Below are 19862 nucleotides of genomic sequence, written 5' to 3' on the forward strand. Positions count from 1 at the left end.
GAAATGTAACAAGAACTTGGTTAATAGTTACTTTCACTCTCGTTAAAAAATTGGATAAGAATGATGATGCCATCACGACAAATTCCAAGTTCATTCATTTTGGAGGGAAAATAATTAATATTATTGTTATCAAAGTACAGAGCATAATCAAAACAATGTTATACATACAGGAACAAACTATAAAATATATATTTAATGAACTACTACTATATTATATATATATATATAATTATTCTTATAGTTATTATATAGTTTATTTAAACTGATATTAGTGTTTCTGTTCTTATTATATATTTTTTTTCAATAAATAAATAAACAGATAAATAAATTTTGATGAATCTGACAGTGCAATTTTGCTTTTTATCCCTTTTATCTGCTTTTTTAATATTAATTCTTATTGATAAGGTTTACTTAAAATTATGCATATTTCTTTTTGTACTTTCCTTATGAAAACGAAATTGTAGATAATAAAAATAATAATCAGCATTTATATTGAAAATGTATTTCATATTTGTAAATGCCAGCTAAATTGAATAATTTTAAGCTAAAATAAAGTAAATTTTTATCCTTGTAGTATTTATTATTTTTATATTGATTAATCGTTTTTTGATATTCAAAAATATCTTGTAAAATGTCTAATAACAAAATAATTTGTATGTTAAATGTAATTATATTTTTATATTGATATTGTTAGAATATAATTATTAGCTAAGGTTCCAATTGTATATATTTTTTTTAATTATTACTATAGCCTTTTTTAACTTTTTGTATTGTGTTTTATATATGTAAATACCATGCAATTCAGCTTATGCTGCAGCTATCTGATAAAAATAAAATTTAAAAAAGGATGTTAATTCTGAGGATGAGGAAAAGGAAAGCAGTGAGGTAGATTATAATGAGGATGATGATAATGATGATTGATGAGGAGGTTGTTGATGAGGATGACAAGGTTAATGATGATGAGCATAAATAAGGATGACCATTACAATTAATAATATGGTTGTTGATGAGAACGATTATGATAATGATTAAAGATTAGAATCATCCTCCCTACCCTCATTCTTGTCCTTATCTCTCCTCCTCCTCCTCCTCATTATGAGGAGGATGACGGATGATGATAATGGGGATAAAGATGATGATGATAATGATTGATGAAGGAGAAGGTTGAGGATGTTGAAGATAAATGAAGATAATGATGATAAAAATGGTGATGATGATTGATTATTAGAATCATCCTCCTCATTCTTGTGAATGGTGATCGATGATGATAATAATATCAGTATAATAGTAATATAATAATAATAAGAATAGCAGTACAGTACTAACACTAATATTAACTTTAATATTAAACAATAATATTGATAATAATGATATACTATATATAAGTCTATCAATAATATTATATAATCATAATAATATAATTATACTAATAACGATGATTAAAAATGTAGTGTAGAAAGATTCACACCAAAATAATTATTTGCCTATCTTAATAATGTTATTTTAATTGCTAATCCCTAATATTTTGGTTTAAAGCACTATTTTGGGGCCACCACTGTAAAGTGTAAGTATCTAAGTTCATGTCAACTTTCACAATCTAGAAGCGACTGAAAATGTAAAATATGTTTCTCCACCCCATAGAAGCGGTTTGTCGCAGTGCAACAGTTTGCTTTCCCAACCTTGAGGCCAGGATTTCAATCCCTTACTGTACATTTCACTTGTGTCCTTGAGCAGGCATTTATCTGCATTGCTTCTCTCTACCCAGGAGTATAATTGGGTACCTGGTGGGGTTGCCTGCTCCTGTGCTGATTACCAGCAACATTTAAGCATGTGGACCTAATGACCAATGAAAAGGAGCACTTTGTATCTACAAAGAAAGGTGCTATATAAATGATAGAAATAATATCAATAATAATAATAATAATAATAATAATAATAATAATAATAATAATAATAATGATAATAATAATAATAATGATAATAATAATAATAATAATAATAATGATAATAATACTAATAATAATAATAATAATAATAATAATAATGATAATAATACTAATAATACCCTAATCCTAATACGTCAAGACAATTGTATAGCATATTTTAGAGCAAAATTTTGTTTTCCATTGCATTTATAAGGTAGTAGTTTATTATTAAGTAAATATATGTTTTCTTTGTTCCTGTATGTACAGCATTGTTTTGAGATTGCATTTGTACTTTGATGGCAATAACTTTTACATATTAAAAAAATAGTTTTTCATGCCAAAATTGACACTATCAAATTTTTTAAAGAGAGTGAAGAGTAACAATTTAGACAATTTCTTGTAACATTTCTTATCCATAGCACATTTAAAAGTGACTAAAATCATAAATACGTTTCCCCTACCCCTATTTTAGTTAGTCCAAAATAAGCTTTTTTAGGCCCAAAATTGCCCTAGGAAGGAGGATTTTTTCTGAAAGACTATATGGTATACTGATTCAGAAAAACCAAAAATACATTTTCCTGTACTTTTTCCTGCTAATTTTCAACTGCACCTAGGCTAAAATTCATGACAAATTACTGTAATTGGTGAATATTCTAGACAACAATCAGCCTCTCTGAACTGGATGTTTCAACGAATTTGTTTGTTCTCTTCATTAATCTGCAATGCTCTTAACGATATGACGCCACATCATTCTGTTTTCTGCGTGTTCACTAAATTTGGGGTCAATGTTGGTGCATTTTTTGTCTGTTTCTCCTTGTTGGTCCTTATAACGTCTTCTTTTGGTGGTGGTTGAGTTCACTGTAGAGGAGTTGACGTGGCAGTCTGGTATTATTCATGCAGTGGACATTGCTTGAGAGGATGCTTCCGAGGTATGAAAACAAGTCTACTTGTTCCAGTGGTTTGCTAAGAACATTGATGTTGAAATCTGGAATGGTTGAGTTTGGGGGCTGTGCAAGTATTTTGGTCTTAATTATAAGGCCGAATTCAACATATGCATTTGTGAAATTATTGACCGATTCATGCATTTCTTCAGATGAGTGAGCAGGTGAGGCATGTTGTCAACGTACTGCAGTTCAGTGACATGAGTGTTGTTAGTCAGTCTTTGTGATGAGAGTCTGGAGAGGTTATACATACCCCCACCGATACGGTACTTGATCCCTACACCAGGATTGGTAGGAGGAATTGCGTGGAGCATGGCTGTAAGATACAGGGAGAACAATGTTGGTGCAAATACACAACCTTGTTTTAGGTTGTTTTTTGATTGGTAACTCTTCTGATGTGTAGTTTTGATGTGTTACCTGTCCTACCATGTAATCGTAGAGTACCCAGATAAGTGCCACAAAATGATCAGGGCAGCCAAATTGCTTCAGAACCATCCACATTGTAATGAGTAGTACAGTGTTGAAAGCCTTTTCAAGATCATAAAAGACAAGGAAGAGTCGTTTCTGTTCGACTGCATTTTTCTGCAAATGTCTTGCACAAAAATATCATGTCAATTGTTCCTCTGCAGGTTCGAAACCCACACTGAGATTCTAGCAATGTTTTCTCCAAGATGACTCTGAGGCGGTTGAGCAGTATTGGGGCAAAGATTTTCCCTAGGAAGGAGAGGGGGGAAATGCCACAAGTCTCCACAAATGTGGTGATGATAACGTTCTTTAAACTTTGAAATTCCCACATTCTCAGGATGAGATTGAACAGCCTTGAACCACCATTCATGAGTTCCAGGTGAATGTTGTTTGGACCTGGTGACTTCTTTGGATTCATATTTTTGACGGCATCACTAAATTTTCAGAAAGATGGAGGGTCTGACATCCATGGTTGAGGAGGAGTTGGAGCACCATTCTCTATTGCAGTGGAGTCAATATTTAGGTGAATGCTGAAGTGTTCCTTCCAGTGGTCGAACGTTCTTTGGTTGTCCGTGAGGGTGTTGGTGTTGTAAGAAGTCTTCAGTGTACCCATTGAAGTTTTTGTTAGGTGTACAGCTCTTTGGTACATGCGAAGAACTTTCTAAGGTCTCTGGTGTTTGCATACTGTTGCAGCTCAGAAGCCTTCCATCAGCTATTTTGAATTTCTCTTATTCGACTTTGACATACCCGCTTTAGGTCATGAAGGCTTTTTTTATCTTAAATCTTAATGTATATGGTTGGAACTTGTTTAAGGGTATGATGAGCATCTCTTTTGTCATTGATGATTTCTTAATTTTTTTCGAGAAGCCAATGATGCTGGGGCTGTCTTTGATGAATTCATAGAATCTTCAGCTTCATATTTTAGTTTTGATGTGTTGAATGTTTTTCGTGGCCAGCACATGAAGTGGAAAAATTGGTTGACGATCATGAACGGAAATTTTGAGTCGACTGATGAGAAGTTTGTTGTCCGTAATCAGCATTTCTTGCTGCCGTGGTCATAATGACATCTTTCTTTTCACATCGGTGAGTGATGATATAATCAAAGACGTGCCAGTGCTTGGAACGAGGATGCATCCACATAATTTTAAAGCAGTTTGGGAGCTGGAACTGAGTGTTAGTAATAAATAGTTCATGTTCTGCACAAAGGCCCTATAACTAAACTGCTCATTTGAACTGAATTTTCCGATGCCTTAATTGTTTCCTCATGGCATTCTCCAATAGAAGCCAGCTCTTTCAGACTCTGGCATTGAAATTGCCAAGAAGGATGAGTTTGTCTTTTGGTGGTACTTTAGAAAGAATGGTGTTCAGTTGCTGGTAAAATTAGTTCTTAACATCTTCATCATTGACAAAAGTAGGTGCATATGCAGAGATGGAAGTTATGAAGCTATCACCAGAGAATGGGACACAGTGAGTAATGTCTTTTATTAATGCCTGTTTAGGTAAGTTGATAGTCCTTACTATGTTTTCACAGGAAAACCAACTCAGTTTCTACTTCTTCCTTTCCTTTCCAAAAAATACTGTAGCCTGATCCAGATTATTCAATTTTACTAACTCCATAATAAAAGAAACATTATGTTCAATTTTGCCAGTTCTTGGGCTACAAGGGCTGCTCTTTTTTGAGGTCGGTTGTCACTTTAATTTTGATCGAGCAGGTCCAGACATTCCATGCTCAAATAGTCATATTAGTAGGCGCTGGTGAAATATCTTTTAAAAAAAAAATGTTATTTTGACTGTGTTTAGGGTAACCCACTGGTTTGATGTAACTTCCGTTGTTCAGCCCAAATTTACTAGGGCCTTCCCCATTTTGGGGGGGGGTGTGGGGGCAGCAGAGTTGCTATGTAGGCCTGACATGCAGGCTAAATTGACTAGACTGCAATGCACTACCATCAACCCACGCATAGTTTAAGCAGCACCTTCACAGCCAGTCCGTCTGAAACTGCCCTCTTCCGCCAGCTCTACCGTTGAGAGATCATAGATCTTCATTCGCTTGTTCCGTCATTGAGGACTTTTGAAGGTATACCCTCTCTAGATCAGCCAAAATCTGTAGGAACAAGCTCTCCTTGTGAAGGTTTTAACTGGAATGGTCTTGCTACCAGAGGTTAAGGTCATGGGAGTGCGAGGACCAGTGTCCGAGGAGCAGCTATATATTGCACATCACTCAGTAAAAGGTACTACCTCTACACGAACACTTGATTACATCCACAAACAAGCTAAAGGAACTCCTCAACTACAACATCCACTGTGCATTACATTTGTGGATTATGAGAAAGCATTTCTATAGAAACTCCTTCATATATTATCAATATTATTATAATAACTCTAAAGAAATACATCCTCACAATGTGAGGTGGAAGTAAACGTGAGTGTACTGCAGCTGAAATTATAATTAAGTATTTGTAAATGTTGGGTGTAATATGACATCATCCTGCCAATATATAATAACAATAATAATTCATATAGCACCTTTCCATAATGATTAAGGCACTTGACAGTAAGCAATCTCAGTCATGCGAGTTAACAATATACAATAATCACAAAACATTAGCACATATTAAAATGCAAACCAGATAACTGGACAAGTGTACAAATAGCAGATTTGATATCTAAAAATCTTACAAAAATTGTATCATTCTATAGTATGATTATTATTATAATGATTTACAAATATTGAGAAAGTTATAAAATTTAACACAATACCTAAGGATATAAAAATGTTCAAAGTCAAATTGAACAATTTACAAAAACCTAAAAAAAATATAATAAAAAATGTTTCAATTAATAGCAGATAAAATATTATTATACTAATATTATGCAGATGATCCTTGTATATTTTATCATAGCTATTGAATTTGATGTATTGTAATGTGTGTAAGATGTGTGGTGCTTTTTTAATCAACATATGTCATTTTGGTTCTGTTTTTATTTTAAATCACATAATTTACCTGTTTCTTTGCTGATGAAATTAGAACACTAATGCACTATCTCTGTGCAACTTTACTCTAGCCAATAGGCGGGTGGCCCATTGTCGCAAATTCGCAGATGGCCTGAGCATACCTCACAACAAATTTACAAATATGTTTTTTAAAGAGGTTTTAATTTATTTATTTTTTTAAATTTAACTGATATTTTCTTACTGTACATAACAGTTCTCTGTATATTTATAATTGTAGCAAATAATAATAAGAATAATAATAATAATATAGATTTGTTTATATAAATTATATATAATGTTTTTGTATAGACGTACAGTATGTCTATATTTGTTTAAACTTTGTATTACAAACCGTTTCAGCATATGGCTGCTGTCTTTCATACAAGAATAAATAAATAAAGAATATCTCATCTTATTCCACCTACATGGTTCTCTATTCAGGGGTGGATCCAGATTTTTGTGAAAGGGGTGGGGGCGAATGTTATATAATTTAGAGTAGTGGTGGACATCTAGGCAAGCAAGGTATGCTCTGCAATCCAAAAAAAAAATGTTTTATTGTGCCTTTTCTTCGTTGTACTTAGCACTCCTTAGCCAAAACCTTCTAAACAAAAATTGTTTTTTTGAGTTGACTGCTACATTTCATTGGATGTCTAAGTTTATTTTATTACAGTAATTTTTCAATTTTTAGCAGGCTTATCGCATCGTACTCTCAGCTGCTTAGAATTTCCTCATGGTTGGTTTTCAATACCAGCTAAACGCCAGCAAGCAATAGATTAAAGAAAAAAAAAATCTGCATACAGACAACCGGTATAGAAGAAACTTCTATAAATTAAATTGCAACTTGTTAAATGTACTGGAATAAGAAAACTATTGAGAAGAAACTACAACCACCTAGGATGGCCAAGGGGTTGCTAAGGAACCCGGTTGATATTATGATTATATAATTTTGTATTCTCAATTTTTAAAAATTTAGGAGGGTGGAGGCTCGTGCCTGCTGGGCTCTCACTTGAATCCGCCACTGTTTAATATAACATTTGACATAGCCTATCAATTTGTTTCACAAATGATTTATTTGTAATGGCAAGCTAAAAGATTTTCACTACAGATTTTACAATACATTAACTACCATGTACTAAAAATTCAACATTCAGAGAACTTTATTTTAATAAATGGCCCAATTAGGTACCTTACTGTTTCGTTAGTAAATGGTAATGTGGTTATATTACGCTAGATCAGTTACTTACATCTTCATGAATAACAAAAAGAGAACTAGAGCGTCGCACTATAAAGAGTGCCTATACCTCCGCCCTGCGGCTAAAGGATTTACGCAAGGCGAGCAAGCGATTCCATTGTTTTCTTCCTGCTCAAGGATAGGCTTCAAGGAAACTTTACAGATGTGTACTTTACAGACATCAATATAGTACAAACTGGTTGCTCAACTCAAAATGGGTACTTATAATAACAATAGGTCGCTTTATAAAGCGAAAATAAACAAGGTCTCTAAGCACCAAATAATAATTATAACAATAATACCTGTAATAATATTAATAATAATAATGACATTGTATAACGTTTGTTAATGATGCTTGTCACTGGTGCTGGGAGCAATCACAAAAAGTTGGGGAGGGGGAAGGCCCCAGTAGAAAAAGTAGAGGGGCTATTATGGCCCCTGCTTCTGCCACCGTTGCAACAGACGATTTCACCCCATTTTGCCTAGAAGGTTTGACCCCCCACCCCTAATTTGGTTTTTCCGTCAAATTCATTGGAAAAGCATGTAAGATGAACCCCAGGGGTTGGGTACGATTCCCAGTCCCCTTCGAAAAACACCAAAACTGGTCAACTTCAACCCATCTAGCACATAAACCAAATTTTGAACTATGAGTGTACGTCTTAAAAAAACTTCAATCTTATATGATATCAGGTTGGGAGGGTGATGTAAGAAACACCCCACACAACCCACAAAGCACCAAATCCTAGCCATTTTCCTATCTTAATGCATTGGCATTCCCATCACAGTTTGTGTGTGGACACCCATCACACCACCCCCCTCTCCACCCTGGCAGAACGTTTCTGGATTCACTCCTCATATCATTTGGTAGTTTGCAGTGATTATGATCTATTCTATGAAAGTCTCCATGCTCTTACCACCCCAATCTTGTACTATGCATGAAAATGTTTTGCATTCCGAGTGTATTATGAGTAAATTCTACATACAATTAAAATTGAAATGGTACGTGGTTTAGTGTACAGGGGTTCGTGCTTCGAATAGTCCATTCAATTCATATTATTTAAGAAGCCTTTTGATGGATGATGATGGATAAATGTACCTTTAATGTTAATTAATAGGTAAGGATTACTCATTTTTATTAATAACCCATTACTCTATTAGTAACCCCACTCTAATAGTTAGAGTATTGTTCCAATTTTAATTCAAAATAATGATTTTTTGTATAACTTTTGTTATTGGGGTGTGGGGGTGGGCTGGGTAAAAAAAAAGATGAGGGAATGATATGTGTTTTTGAGTTTATCAATAAATGGGTGTTTATATTTTCATACTCTAATAGTAACCCATCATAAAAAAAAAACAATCAAAGAATAGTAACCCAGGCTATTATTAGAAGTTTAATGATACATTCATTTTCTTTTTTGTCTTTCGTGGGTGAGAATTGGTGCATGGATAAGGGGAGCAGAGAAAAAATCTGTACCTCAGAGTAAAATGTCAATTTTTCTTTTTCTGGTTGTCAAAGTACTGGGCTTATTAGAATATTTGGTCAACGCAAAAATGATATACTGTAGTAGGGAAATGACTGGGGTTTAGGATGGGGGCGGAGTGGTATGAGCATTAAGGAGGAATAAGTATAACTTGAGGTCTGGCAACACCACTACCAATAAATACATATCAGATTTTGTTCGTGTACTGTCATAATATTTTACTTTAAAGAAGTTGGTCAATGCATTTAGATAGGAATGGGAGTTAGTGATTTGTATGGGGTATTACATCAACTTCACAGCCTGATAGGCTTATTGGGTAGGATTTGGTTTTTTGTGACGTACACCGATAGTACATTGTTGGGAAATGTTGGTCCATGTGCTACAGAGTGAATTTTCTGTACACTGTCACATTAGAAAGTTTTGCAATGCATTAAGATACTGGGACTGTGAGTGGTGGGGGTGCTTTGTAAGCAGGGTGGGAGTAGGGTTACACATACTGGTAGGGATAACAGCGTCAACACCGCACTTTATATTTAGAGTTTTCGCTATTAAACGCTTATTTTCCTCTTGCTTTAGTTGTCTGTTCTATTCTTGAATAGCGAGAGACATAGAATGTGCTATCAGTTGTTTTTAATGATTTAGGCGGAAGTTTAATTCACTTTGGCGTGTGCTATGCTTGTTTTTAAATTTCTGTGTGGTTGTCAAAAACCAAAATGAGCATGCATAGTCCAAATAACATTGATTAAAGGAGACCATAGTATTTTTCTAGAATTTTCATTGAGTAAAGATGTTTGTCTGTACAAGAATTTTTGTCTTCTAAAAATTTCCTTAATGGCTGGTTAACATTGATGTTGCTTCTATTATTTTTTGTACAATCTAGGGGGCATGTATTGGAGGAAAAAATGAACACCCCGGGGCGTTAATTTGACGAATGCGTTTATTCCAAATGTGGCTGTGGAAATATTTGTATTTTAACCTTATAACACGCAGTCTTTGACTATAGGCTAACACATTTCCCTCTAGCAGCCCCTAGCATACACTACAATTTACTCTACAATTCGCCACTGATTTAGAAGGGAGAGTATGTTACGAGGTCCGATCCCCTGGAAACATTTTGTTTTCTAATTGATTGGATATGCATCTTCCTGCCTTCTCAGGGGTATGATATAAACTTTATATTTCTTCAAATTTCTGATAGTTTCATTGTGACTGGAGCCAGGAGTTGGGATGCAGTGTGAAAGCCTTGAAACAAAGCAGACTCGGTGCTAAGTAGTGGCATTTGGAGGGGGTCCGGGCCCTTCACAGGATGAAGATTTTGTTTTCCATATGCTCAGATTTGCACATTCTTGCATTCTAAGGGGTCTGAAAGACTATGGATTTCTTTCAATTTCAGTTATTACATTGTTAGATATTACATACGTTAGATACAATTGAGGAGGATCTTCTGGCAAATTTTTTTTCTCAAGATGTTGGGAATGGCCTTTCCTGCATTGTGAGAGTGTATTAATTACTTTGCAAATGGACCTGTGAAGCACCATCAAAGCTTTATCGTTTAGAGTACCGTAAGACATCCCGAAAAATTGCATTGAACTTTTCTGACCGCATTAGTGAGGTCTCAACAATGGGGTCCATAATCTACCCCCACTGATGCAACTCCATTAAAGTTTAGGTGCAGAAGCCTCCTGAAAAATATAACAATTCTGTTCTAAAAACAACAGGGAATAACGGCCGATAGTGATTTAAGAGCCATGTCATCGCCTATTTACTTCTACAAGTTGCTTTGCTATTTTTGTCGGATTGACGGTTTGGGGTTTGAATTGTTTGTAGAAAATAAGGGAGCTGGCATGCCCCCACCTCTTAATCTGTCTCTCATGGCAGAAACTTTATTTCTAATAATACATAATAGTATATCTAGTAATATCACTATTTAGTTTCAATACCAGTTTCATAGGACTGGTTCCTTACTTCATTGATTAAAAGGCCATTCACGTATTTGCGACAAATAAACCACCAATCGTAATAAGACTTATTTCAGCTCTTGATGATTCTTTTTTTTTTTTTTTTTAATTTAGGGTTTTTTTAATTGTTAGTTTTGCTGTTTTTTTTATATGTGACTGTTTTTAGATGACTTTATCTGTGAATTTTGCATTTTATATGTATAGATATAATATGTAAAATAACATGCATTTTCACATCATTGGTCACAATTTGTTATTTGTTTGAATCAAATTAAAAAAAAAGTTAATTTTATATTACATTATTAATATAAATCCGATTTGGATTTCAATTTTCTATATATTAATTACGTGTGTATGGGTATAAACAAGTAGTACTGTATATGTATTTTCTTCCAATCAGTTTGAAATTTCTAATAAGGAAATCCCAGTAGCGCTGCTTAGAAAACAGAAGATTCTGGGTACAAATCCCAATTTGAGCAACATTTTCTGCACTCACAGATTCCTCTTAATAATAATGAAAATGCTTATAAATATTTTTATGTTACAGAATAATTTTAGTATAATGAATTTAAAATCAAATATTAAAATTTAAGTAGAAACTGTCAATACAGTATATAAAATTATATATCTGTCTCTTATACACATCTAGATGTGTATAAGAGACAGATCTTGGTAGCTTTTCAACGAATAAAGTCCTATAAAAGTCATTGTGTAATAAAATGCCTCCGACGGGATTCGAACCTGCGACCTCTCGCTGACAAGGCGAGCATCATAACCACTAGACCACGAAGGCTTCATGGTTGAACAGGTCCACTGTATATGTACCTTTGATGATTTATATTATATTTATTCAGCAGTGTTAACGGCTAACTTCCTTCAATATATATATATATATATACATATATATATATATATATCCACCATTGTTCTTTGGATTACCCTTATATAGAGTATAATTCCCAAAGTTGCAATTATAAGCATTGTTTTCAGCTCTTGTAGTATTTGGATAGATTTATCTTAGCTTATTTGCTACATGATTACTGAATTTTGCTTTAAAGCTCTCTATTGATTTGTCATTATTGCAAAGTTTAAGATTCATTTCCAGTTTCATCATCAGATCCCATTTGTTCTTGTACAACTTTTCTGTACCAAAAAATGTATATTCGATCTCTCTTGTAAGGCTGGCAGTTAGCGCTCTTCCAAAGGCAACTACAGACTGGCGGAACTTGGAAAAGAAAGTAATTGGAATGTCCTTCACCTGTGGGCATCCTTTGATGATTCGCGGCAAATAATTTAAACCTGTTAACTGGAATACTTCAGGCAGAATGCGCATGTCATTTGGGCTCAGGACATTTTGTTTGATCAAACTCTCAAAGAGTTGAGTTGCCTGATTTGCTTCAACATGTGTGTGTGCATCTTTGATGAGATCAGTGAGCGCAACTTTTAAAACCCACAGATCTTCTTCATCCAAATTTTTAGATATTTCTAACAGAATTCCTCGGAAGTCTTGCTCATCCATTGTACACTCTATTGAGGTATTAAAGAATAAGGTAAGTTATATTAATTGCTAAATGAAAAAGTATTATAATATAGACAATGGGTATTGTTACACCAGTCTTAAAAACCAGTTTCTAATTCTGATTGGATGTTATTGCATGGATGGAATTAGGACAGTAACATCCAATATGAATCAGGAATTGGTTTAAGACGGTGTAACAATAGAAGCAGTTGGCGCATCGGTTGTGGCTTGGACTCCCAACCTTTAAGATCAGAGGTTCGAAACTCTCGCTGTGCAAGTCGCTTATGTCCTTGGGCAAGGCACATTATCTATGTTTGTCTCTCTCTACCCAGGAGCATAAATGGTACCTGGTAGGATGTTGTTTCATTGAATGTATTTGTTTTGTGTGCTAAATAAGTAGCAAACGACTAGGTATACTCCCCAGGGAGCAGAGAATGTTGCACTTTGTGCTGGTTTACCATTGCATGTTATCCAGTGACCAGGGGTAACAACGCTCAGCACCTTTGATCAATTCATCGATATTGGCGCTATATAAATATTTGGGTACAAGTATTAATATTTGGGTATTATAGCCACAGACTATAATAAAAATGAGAAATTGAATTGAGAAATTCATACCGTGTTGAACGTTTGATAGATTTGGCAGCGAGAATTCATCATCAGAACAGAGACTGCATAAAGCACATGCTGAAGGTTGATGATCTAAAATAGAATAATTTCATATTTCAATTAAATGCCTGGCAAAAATATAAAAATCATTTCACGAAATTCACTGAAAGCAACATAGGATTGACATGAAAGTGTTTATTATGCCAGAAACAGAGTCAGTCCGTGCTCTCAGGTCTGGGCCCAAGAAGAAAGGACTTGCTGCTCTGGTACTATTACATGGATCATTTTGTTTTATGAGTGACTTTTTTGTACCTTACTTGAATTTTAATTTTGTTTTGATAGTCTGCTTTTTCAAAAGCATACTTATGAGTTGTTACATACGATGTAAACCTACAAATAAAATCATAAAATGTAAAAATTGTAGTATTATTTCTTACAGTCAATGTTGTAACAATGACCGTAAGTAAGTGGGTCTGTTTTAGTTGTACAGGTATTTTATTTCCATTCAATAACATTGTAGGTGATAGCGAATTAATAGACTAAAATCCGTAATCTTGGACCCTTTTGATATAAACAGTACAGTACTGCCAATCCAAAATGTATGCACTTCAAAAAATGATTATTTTACTTGGTTCAAAATTATTTTTGCAATTTTAGATAAAATATTATTATTATTTTTATTATTATTGTTACTTATATGATTATTATTATTACATTTATTATTATTATTATTACATTTATTACTATTATTATTATTATTACGTATTATTTTTTTCGCAATTTTTTTCAAACGTACTGAGTATTCAGTACATTTCCATGTCAGGTAGGGCAAAAATTACACCTATATTATTACGTAGTCTAACAAAAGCTTGCCCTTGACAATCAGCAGTAGAAAGGTGGTAAAAGTTCCTTAATATGTTGCTCTAAATGGGTCAATTTTTTTAAGTTTAGTGATTTTTTCTTATTTTGAGTCTTTGTATTTGTTGCGATACATTAGACAAAAAAATAAGTGTCCCCTTAATAGAGGTTATTTGACCATTTGGCACACTCAGATAGTGTCCAAGTCCCCTTAATAGGGGTGTCCCCTTAATAGGGGTTGGCCGCAGTGTTATAAGATATATCGCCCCTCGTTTCACAGAAAAGTGTCCCCTTAATAGACGTGTCCCCTGAATAGGGGTGTCCTAAAGGAGGGGTTTTTTTTACTGTATATGGATATAATATCTGAAATAAAAAGTTAGTTGATTGATTGATTAATTGATATACAAGACTTGGCAAACTATTAATTCTGTTTCAGGTTGTATTCCAAATCAAAGCTTTCAATGCTTTATGCATAATGGATAAAAAATAACAGACCCACAAAATATTGTTAAAACATTAAATGATTAGTTTGTAAACAATTGACCAAATATTGCAGAGAGACTTAACAATACAACCCTATTAATCAGCACTATTCTCACTATTTAATGCACCTTTTAATGACTTTTTTAAATCTCAATTCACAGCAACAATGTTGTCAAGTCTATATCTAATTTAATTTTAAAGCCTTTCTGATTGAAAGTACAATGCTTACACGCTGCATCACACACAACTAATATCACACAAAGCAAGATTATATATTTGACTATGGTTTACTATTTACACAAAAATACAAAAGATATTTTTTAAGATATGACCTCCTTAACAACCATATCATTACTTTTGTACTAAATTTCTACCTGAATATACTTCTTCATAATTCCAGTTGCCTGTCAATTGATCAGAAAGCCGACTATATCCCCTTTCAGCAAGAGCTGAACTCATTGTAGTTAGTTGGTTGATGTTGGATGGTTGTTTATCCCTCCAAGACACAAGCATTTTCATTATTGCATTCTTCACAGGTTTGTTGTCTTTTTCTATGCAGTCTATTTCTGATAATTGCAGTCCTAATTGAACACCCACAAGTTTCCAATCACTTTTCATTTCATCGCAAATACTAAGCAATGTTTTATCATCCAAACAAACTGAAAGGAAATGTACGAATACGGCATGTTCATCAATTATGTAACACAGATGAAAACTTGATGACAACAAATACATTCCTACATGCCTATATAATTATTTTACAAAGCTGGGTATATTTGATATTCTGTCAAAGTCACATTATTTTGAGAAATAAAAGAAAAATATTAGTCAGCATTGGGCATAATACTGATCCATATTTTTGCAATTTTGTTCTTGGTAAATATGTGTGTATATGTTTATTATTGATTCTATACATTGTTAATATTATTGCTATGTGGGTGGGGCTGAGGTGTTATAACCCTCAATCTGTGAAAGTGCTTCCCTTGTCCCCTAAATTTCAATTCCTAGAAGTCCAGTCATCCCATACCCTCTCAATTCTCAGACCTCCTGTCGGGCAAATCCTGGCGCCACCATTAACCTCGATCCCAGCAGGGTTTCCCCCTAGGCACCCTCCCCCTGGAGCCATTTTGGTCCACTTTCTAAAAATTCGCACCCACCCAATAAAAATCCTGCATATGGGCCTGTGATATATGTAACTATTTACAAATTTTCTGCAGAGATAAATAGCAATCAGCTTGTTTTGAATACCTTCACAAAGAACTGAAGATGCTTCCACATTAGGTCGTAGTTGCTTCACAACAGAGGAAAATCCTTCGTGTTCCAACGCTTCACACATCATCTGGAGTTGATTCGTAGAATGAGTCTGCCGCTGTCGCCATTTGGTCAACAGCTCCATGGATGAATAAAAAATATGGCCATGATGCTGTGTTTTTGCTGATGACACATCGGTCCATGTAAGACCAAGACGTACTGCAACTTCCGGATACTTAATGCCAATTCCATTACTAATAAGCATCAGGTCATCATCATGAAGAAACCCTATAGAAAGCAATATGGTTGTTTATAAAATTATAATACAAGGATAGATGGTAACTTTATTAATCCTATAGGAAGTTTCATACCTGATTATAACGTAAAGTAAAACAAACATCACTGCATCCTTTTCTTGAACATTATCACTTTCAAGTTTCTGTATTTCTGAATGACTTAATCCAAGCTGAACTCCAAGCCTTCTCCAATTGCTATCCATTGCATCACACAATCTGAGTAACTGTTCATCATCCAAAACACTTCCTATGAAGTACAAATTCATTTTAGACGTTCAGTAAAACTTTCAAATAGATAAATAGTACAGTGCTCGAATATCAACATGATGTTATGATATCCTCTATTCCCCAGTGCTATGGGGTCAGATCTTGGCATTAGTGACCAGATGTGTGCAGCCCTTGAAATTAGCGTCGGCATTCGGCAATGCTGAGGTAATTGCCGACGCTTAGCAAGCTTACCACGGCACCAATTTGCCGAGGCTCCTTTTTATAGGCCTAGCAAGTGGCCTAAAGAAATTTCAGCTTGTATACACACAGAATGTTAACATTTTTCAGTTTATTATTGTGTGTAAACTAAAATTAAACATTTATTTTAATCGTGTAAAGTAACTAATTTAACAATGCCAAGTAAGACGTGCTTAAAAACCAGGAATTACCACAGTCAAGCCGATGTATTCATGCTTGCTGTAAACACAATGGCCTAAGCATGTTGTTGTTACAGGCGGCGGCGAACGACGAGGGCGTGGAAGATTTTTGGTAGATTCAGGCCTGGGTACTCTATACTTGACATATGTTCATTTTAAAGCAGCCGTCAAATTAATGATTAATTTATACTATTATTATAATATACCATATGTTTTAATGTTGCTGTTTTTACGAAATAAACTTCAATATATAAATAAATTAAATATTTAGTGGTTGACTTGTTTATTTTGTGTACATGTTTTACCTGTTAATCGAATGGGTAAGGATGATTTATCAAATGAATTTGAGGCGGCCATAGAAAAGCGCTCAAAATTATCACGTCACACATTTCCATGAAGGGAAAAATGCTTTCTTGGCTTAGGGCAAACCTTTGCTAGATAGTTAAATAGGTAGGTCTAGAACTTGTTAAATTATGACCAAATTAATTTATACTACATTGATCGACGTTAGGCCTAGTCAGGTGAGCTTTTGTTCGGTAGCTGTTGTTTGATGTAGTTTCGATGATAGATAACCCCTTTTAGCTGTAGTTAGGGCATAAGTTAGGGAGACACTAAAAAATGCAAATTTCTGACGTAGTGCGGAGGCGAGTGCAATTTACGTCTGCAATTTTTTGCCGAGGATTTTGCCCAATTATCTTGAAATCAAAACATTCAATTCATTTCCTTGAACTTTTGCCCATGAAACATGCCTATTTCATGGTGCTGTAGTATTTTCTATACACTAATACTGGTAACCTCAGTGTTTCCTGGTTTAAATTACCAACATTTACAGTTTTTCTATAATATGTTGGAATCATCAGAAACCTACAAATGAGCTTCGCCATTATGTGGCCCTCTATGAACAACATGTAGATGGAATTTGTAGGCTTTCTTTTTAATAAACAGCCATAGAAAATCAACTCAGAATCCAAATCAAAGGAAATAAGTAACTATAAAGAAATGTCAACATGAACGCCGTGGCTAGAGATATGGTACCTATATCTACTTCAATTTGCTAAAGGTACTGTAAATGGCATTACGTCACCATCACCAAATGAAGTGTCAGAATGTGCGTGACATCATTTTTCAAGACTGGCATTGCAGATCACCTGCGATGAGCAGTGAAACGAGAACGATATACAGTACTGGGAAATTAGGACATCAAGAAGTACAATATTGTTTGACTTAGTATCTGTCATCGATAAATAGGCGCATGGTTCCACTTAGTAAAGAGTTTCACTAAGCTAGGCCTATGTATAACCATGGTATAACAATTATCAAACAAGGACTGATTCCACCAAACTCTTGAAATCCCTCTAGGCCTTGCTTAAATCAGTTCACTTGGCGAAAAGTCTAAGCAAGCAAGGCCTGCTCGGCCTTGCTTGAATTCTGCTTTTCGCGGCAGCTGCTCTGGTGACATTGATCTGGGTGGCATACTGTATATCAGTCATAAACTTAGCCTAGTTCCTCCGTGATCATACCGTCTGAACTTCGTAATCCCTACATCCAAAGTTTTAGTCCAAGAAGCCTAATATACTCGAAATAAAACCACGCTTTACAATCTGACCAAAATATTCATACAATTTGAATGCACAAAACTTTTCGTAGGGCTAGACTTCGTCACTGTTATGGTACAGAATCTAGGCCTAGATCGAGAGAATGAGTTTCCCCTTCGTGATTATTACTATTGTGTCAAATTTTTTTAAATAATTTAATTGCAAACCTCCCTTAAAACAGTACTACAGTATATAAAATGTTAGGAGGCCTTATGAATCTTCTTGTGTATATTCAATTTTTAGTGCTTGTCATGTGAGGTGAACAGTGTGTGACTAGCGAAAAATGTACTTTATTAGCAGATGATTAGCTAGGCAAAGAGAGTACAGTATATTCTTATAAAACTGTCATCGACAAATAGGCGTAATTGGGTTCCATTCAATAATAAGAGTCATGTCATTTATATAGCCATCAAGCAAGTCATCATCCTCAGGACTTACAGTAGGCCAAGGCACATATATACACACACTACTGCTAGTCTTTGGTAATCTATTTATATGACAAGTACTTGCAATAAAAAAATTGAATATACTGTAAACAAGAGGATTCATACAGGCCTAGCATTTTATATACCGTAGTACTGCATTAAATGGCCCAGCATCAAAATTAGATTCGAAAAATTTGACACTAATCAATAGGCCCTAATCACGAAGGGGAAACTCTAGGCCTAGATTCTGTACCATGAGAGTGACAAAGTCTACATAAAGTTTTGTGCATTCAAAGTGTATGAATATTTTGGTCGGATAAGATAATCTAGGCATCTTGGACTAAAACTTGGGATGTGGGGATTGTGAACTTCAGACTTGGTAAGACTGTGTTTATGACTGATATATGCCACCCACACCTATGTCACTAGAGCAGAGCCGCAGAATTTAAAAGCAAGGCCTAGAGGCAGATTCCCTAGAGGAATGCCAAGAGTTTGGTATAGAAATCAGTCCTTCTTTGATAATGGTTATATATAGGCCTAGCTAAATGAAACTCTTTACTATAAAGTGGGACCATACGCCTATTTAACGATGACAGTAAAGTCAAACATTATTGTACTTTTGATGTTCTAATTTCCCAGTACATCGTTCTCCTTCCACCGCTCATTGCGGGTGATATGCAATGTCTTCAAAAAATGACGTCAGGCACATTCTGGCACTTCATTGGGTGATGGTAACGTAATGTCATTTACCGTACCTTTAGCAAAATGAAGTAGAAATACGGTACCGTATCTCTAGCCATGGCATAACATGACTGCATTTTAGAATTCCCAAAAAAATTACATATTGTAATTAAAACAATTCACTTTGTCACAAACCTTTTTCAGTTATGTTACCATCTCCAAATAACTGTTGGTAGCGTGTTATTCTCACTCGGTCTCGTCCACATGGAAGCAAGTCTTGTTTAAAATCTCCCAGTATCTGCATATGTTCAGTATTCTTACTACAAGGGCAGGGGATGCACAACTTAACATGTATTCCTCTCCTATCATTAACATTGTGTAACTCAAACACAGTCTCAAGAAACTTCAACACCTGAAGAATAAGTACAATTGTTCTATAACTTATTTGGACAATTCTATAAATTTGTTATTAAATATTCAATCTTTAAATGAAAAAATAAAAAAATAC

General features: G+C 34.6%; 2 protein-coding genes across 2 annotated transcripts; both read right to left on the minus strand.

The window, feature by feature from the left end:
- Window positions 1-11878: 11878 nt before the first annotated feature.
- Window positions 11879-16003, minus strand: LOC117102231. Its single transcript, XM_033242454.1, has 4 exons — window positions 15711-16003; window positions 14837-15121; window positions 13131-13214; window positions 11879-12520 (listed from the first exon to the last, which is right to left on the minus strand). The coding sequence occupies exons 1-4, from the start codon at window positions 15976-15978 to the stop codon at window positions 12006-12008; spliced, it is 1152 nt and encodes a 383-aa protein (XP_033098345.1). The 5' UTR covers window positions 15979-16003; the 3' UTR covers window positions 11879-12005.
- Window positions 16004-16023: 20 nt separating this feature from the next.
- Window positions 16024-19766, minus strand: LOC117102230 (the record flags this gene model as incomplete). Its single annotated transcript, XM_033242453.1, has 2 exons — window positions 16024-16256; window positions 19550-19766. Coding segments are annotated over 2 exons (450 nt in total), but the record flags the coding sequence as incomplete, so codon positions are not given.
- Between the last annotated feature and the right edge of the window lie 96 nt (window positions 19767-19862).

The sequence above is a fragment of the Anneissia japonica genome, unplaced genomic scaffold, assembly GCF_011630105.1.
Source record: "Anneissia japonica isolate Jap-2015-1 unplaced genomic scaffold, ASM1163010v1 scaffold288004_len88128_cov121, whole genome shotgun sequence".
Lineage (NCBI taxonomy): Eukaryota > Metazoa > Echinodermata > Crinoidea > Comatulida > Comatulidae > Anneissia > Anneissia japonica.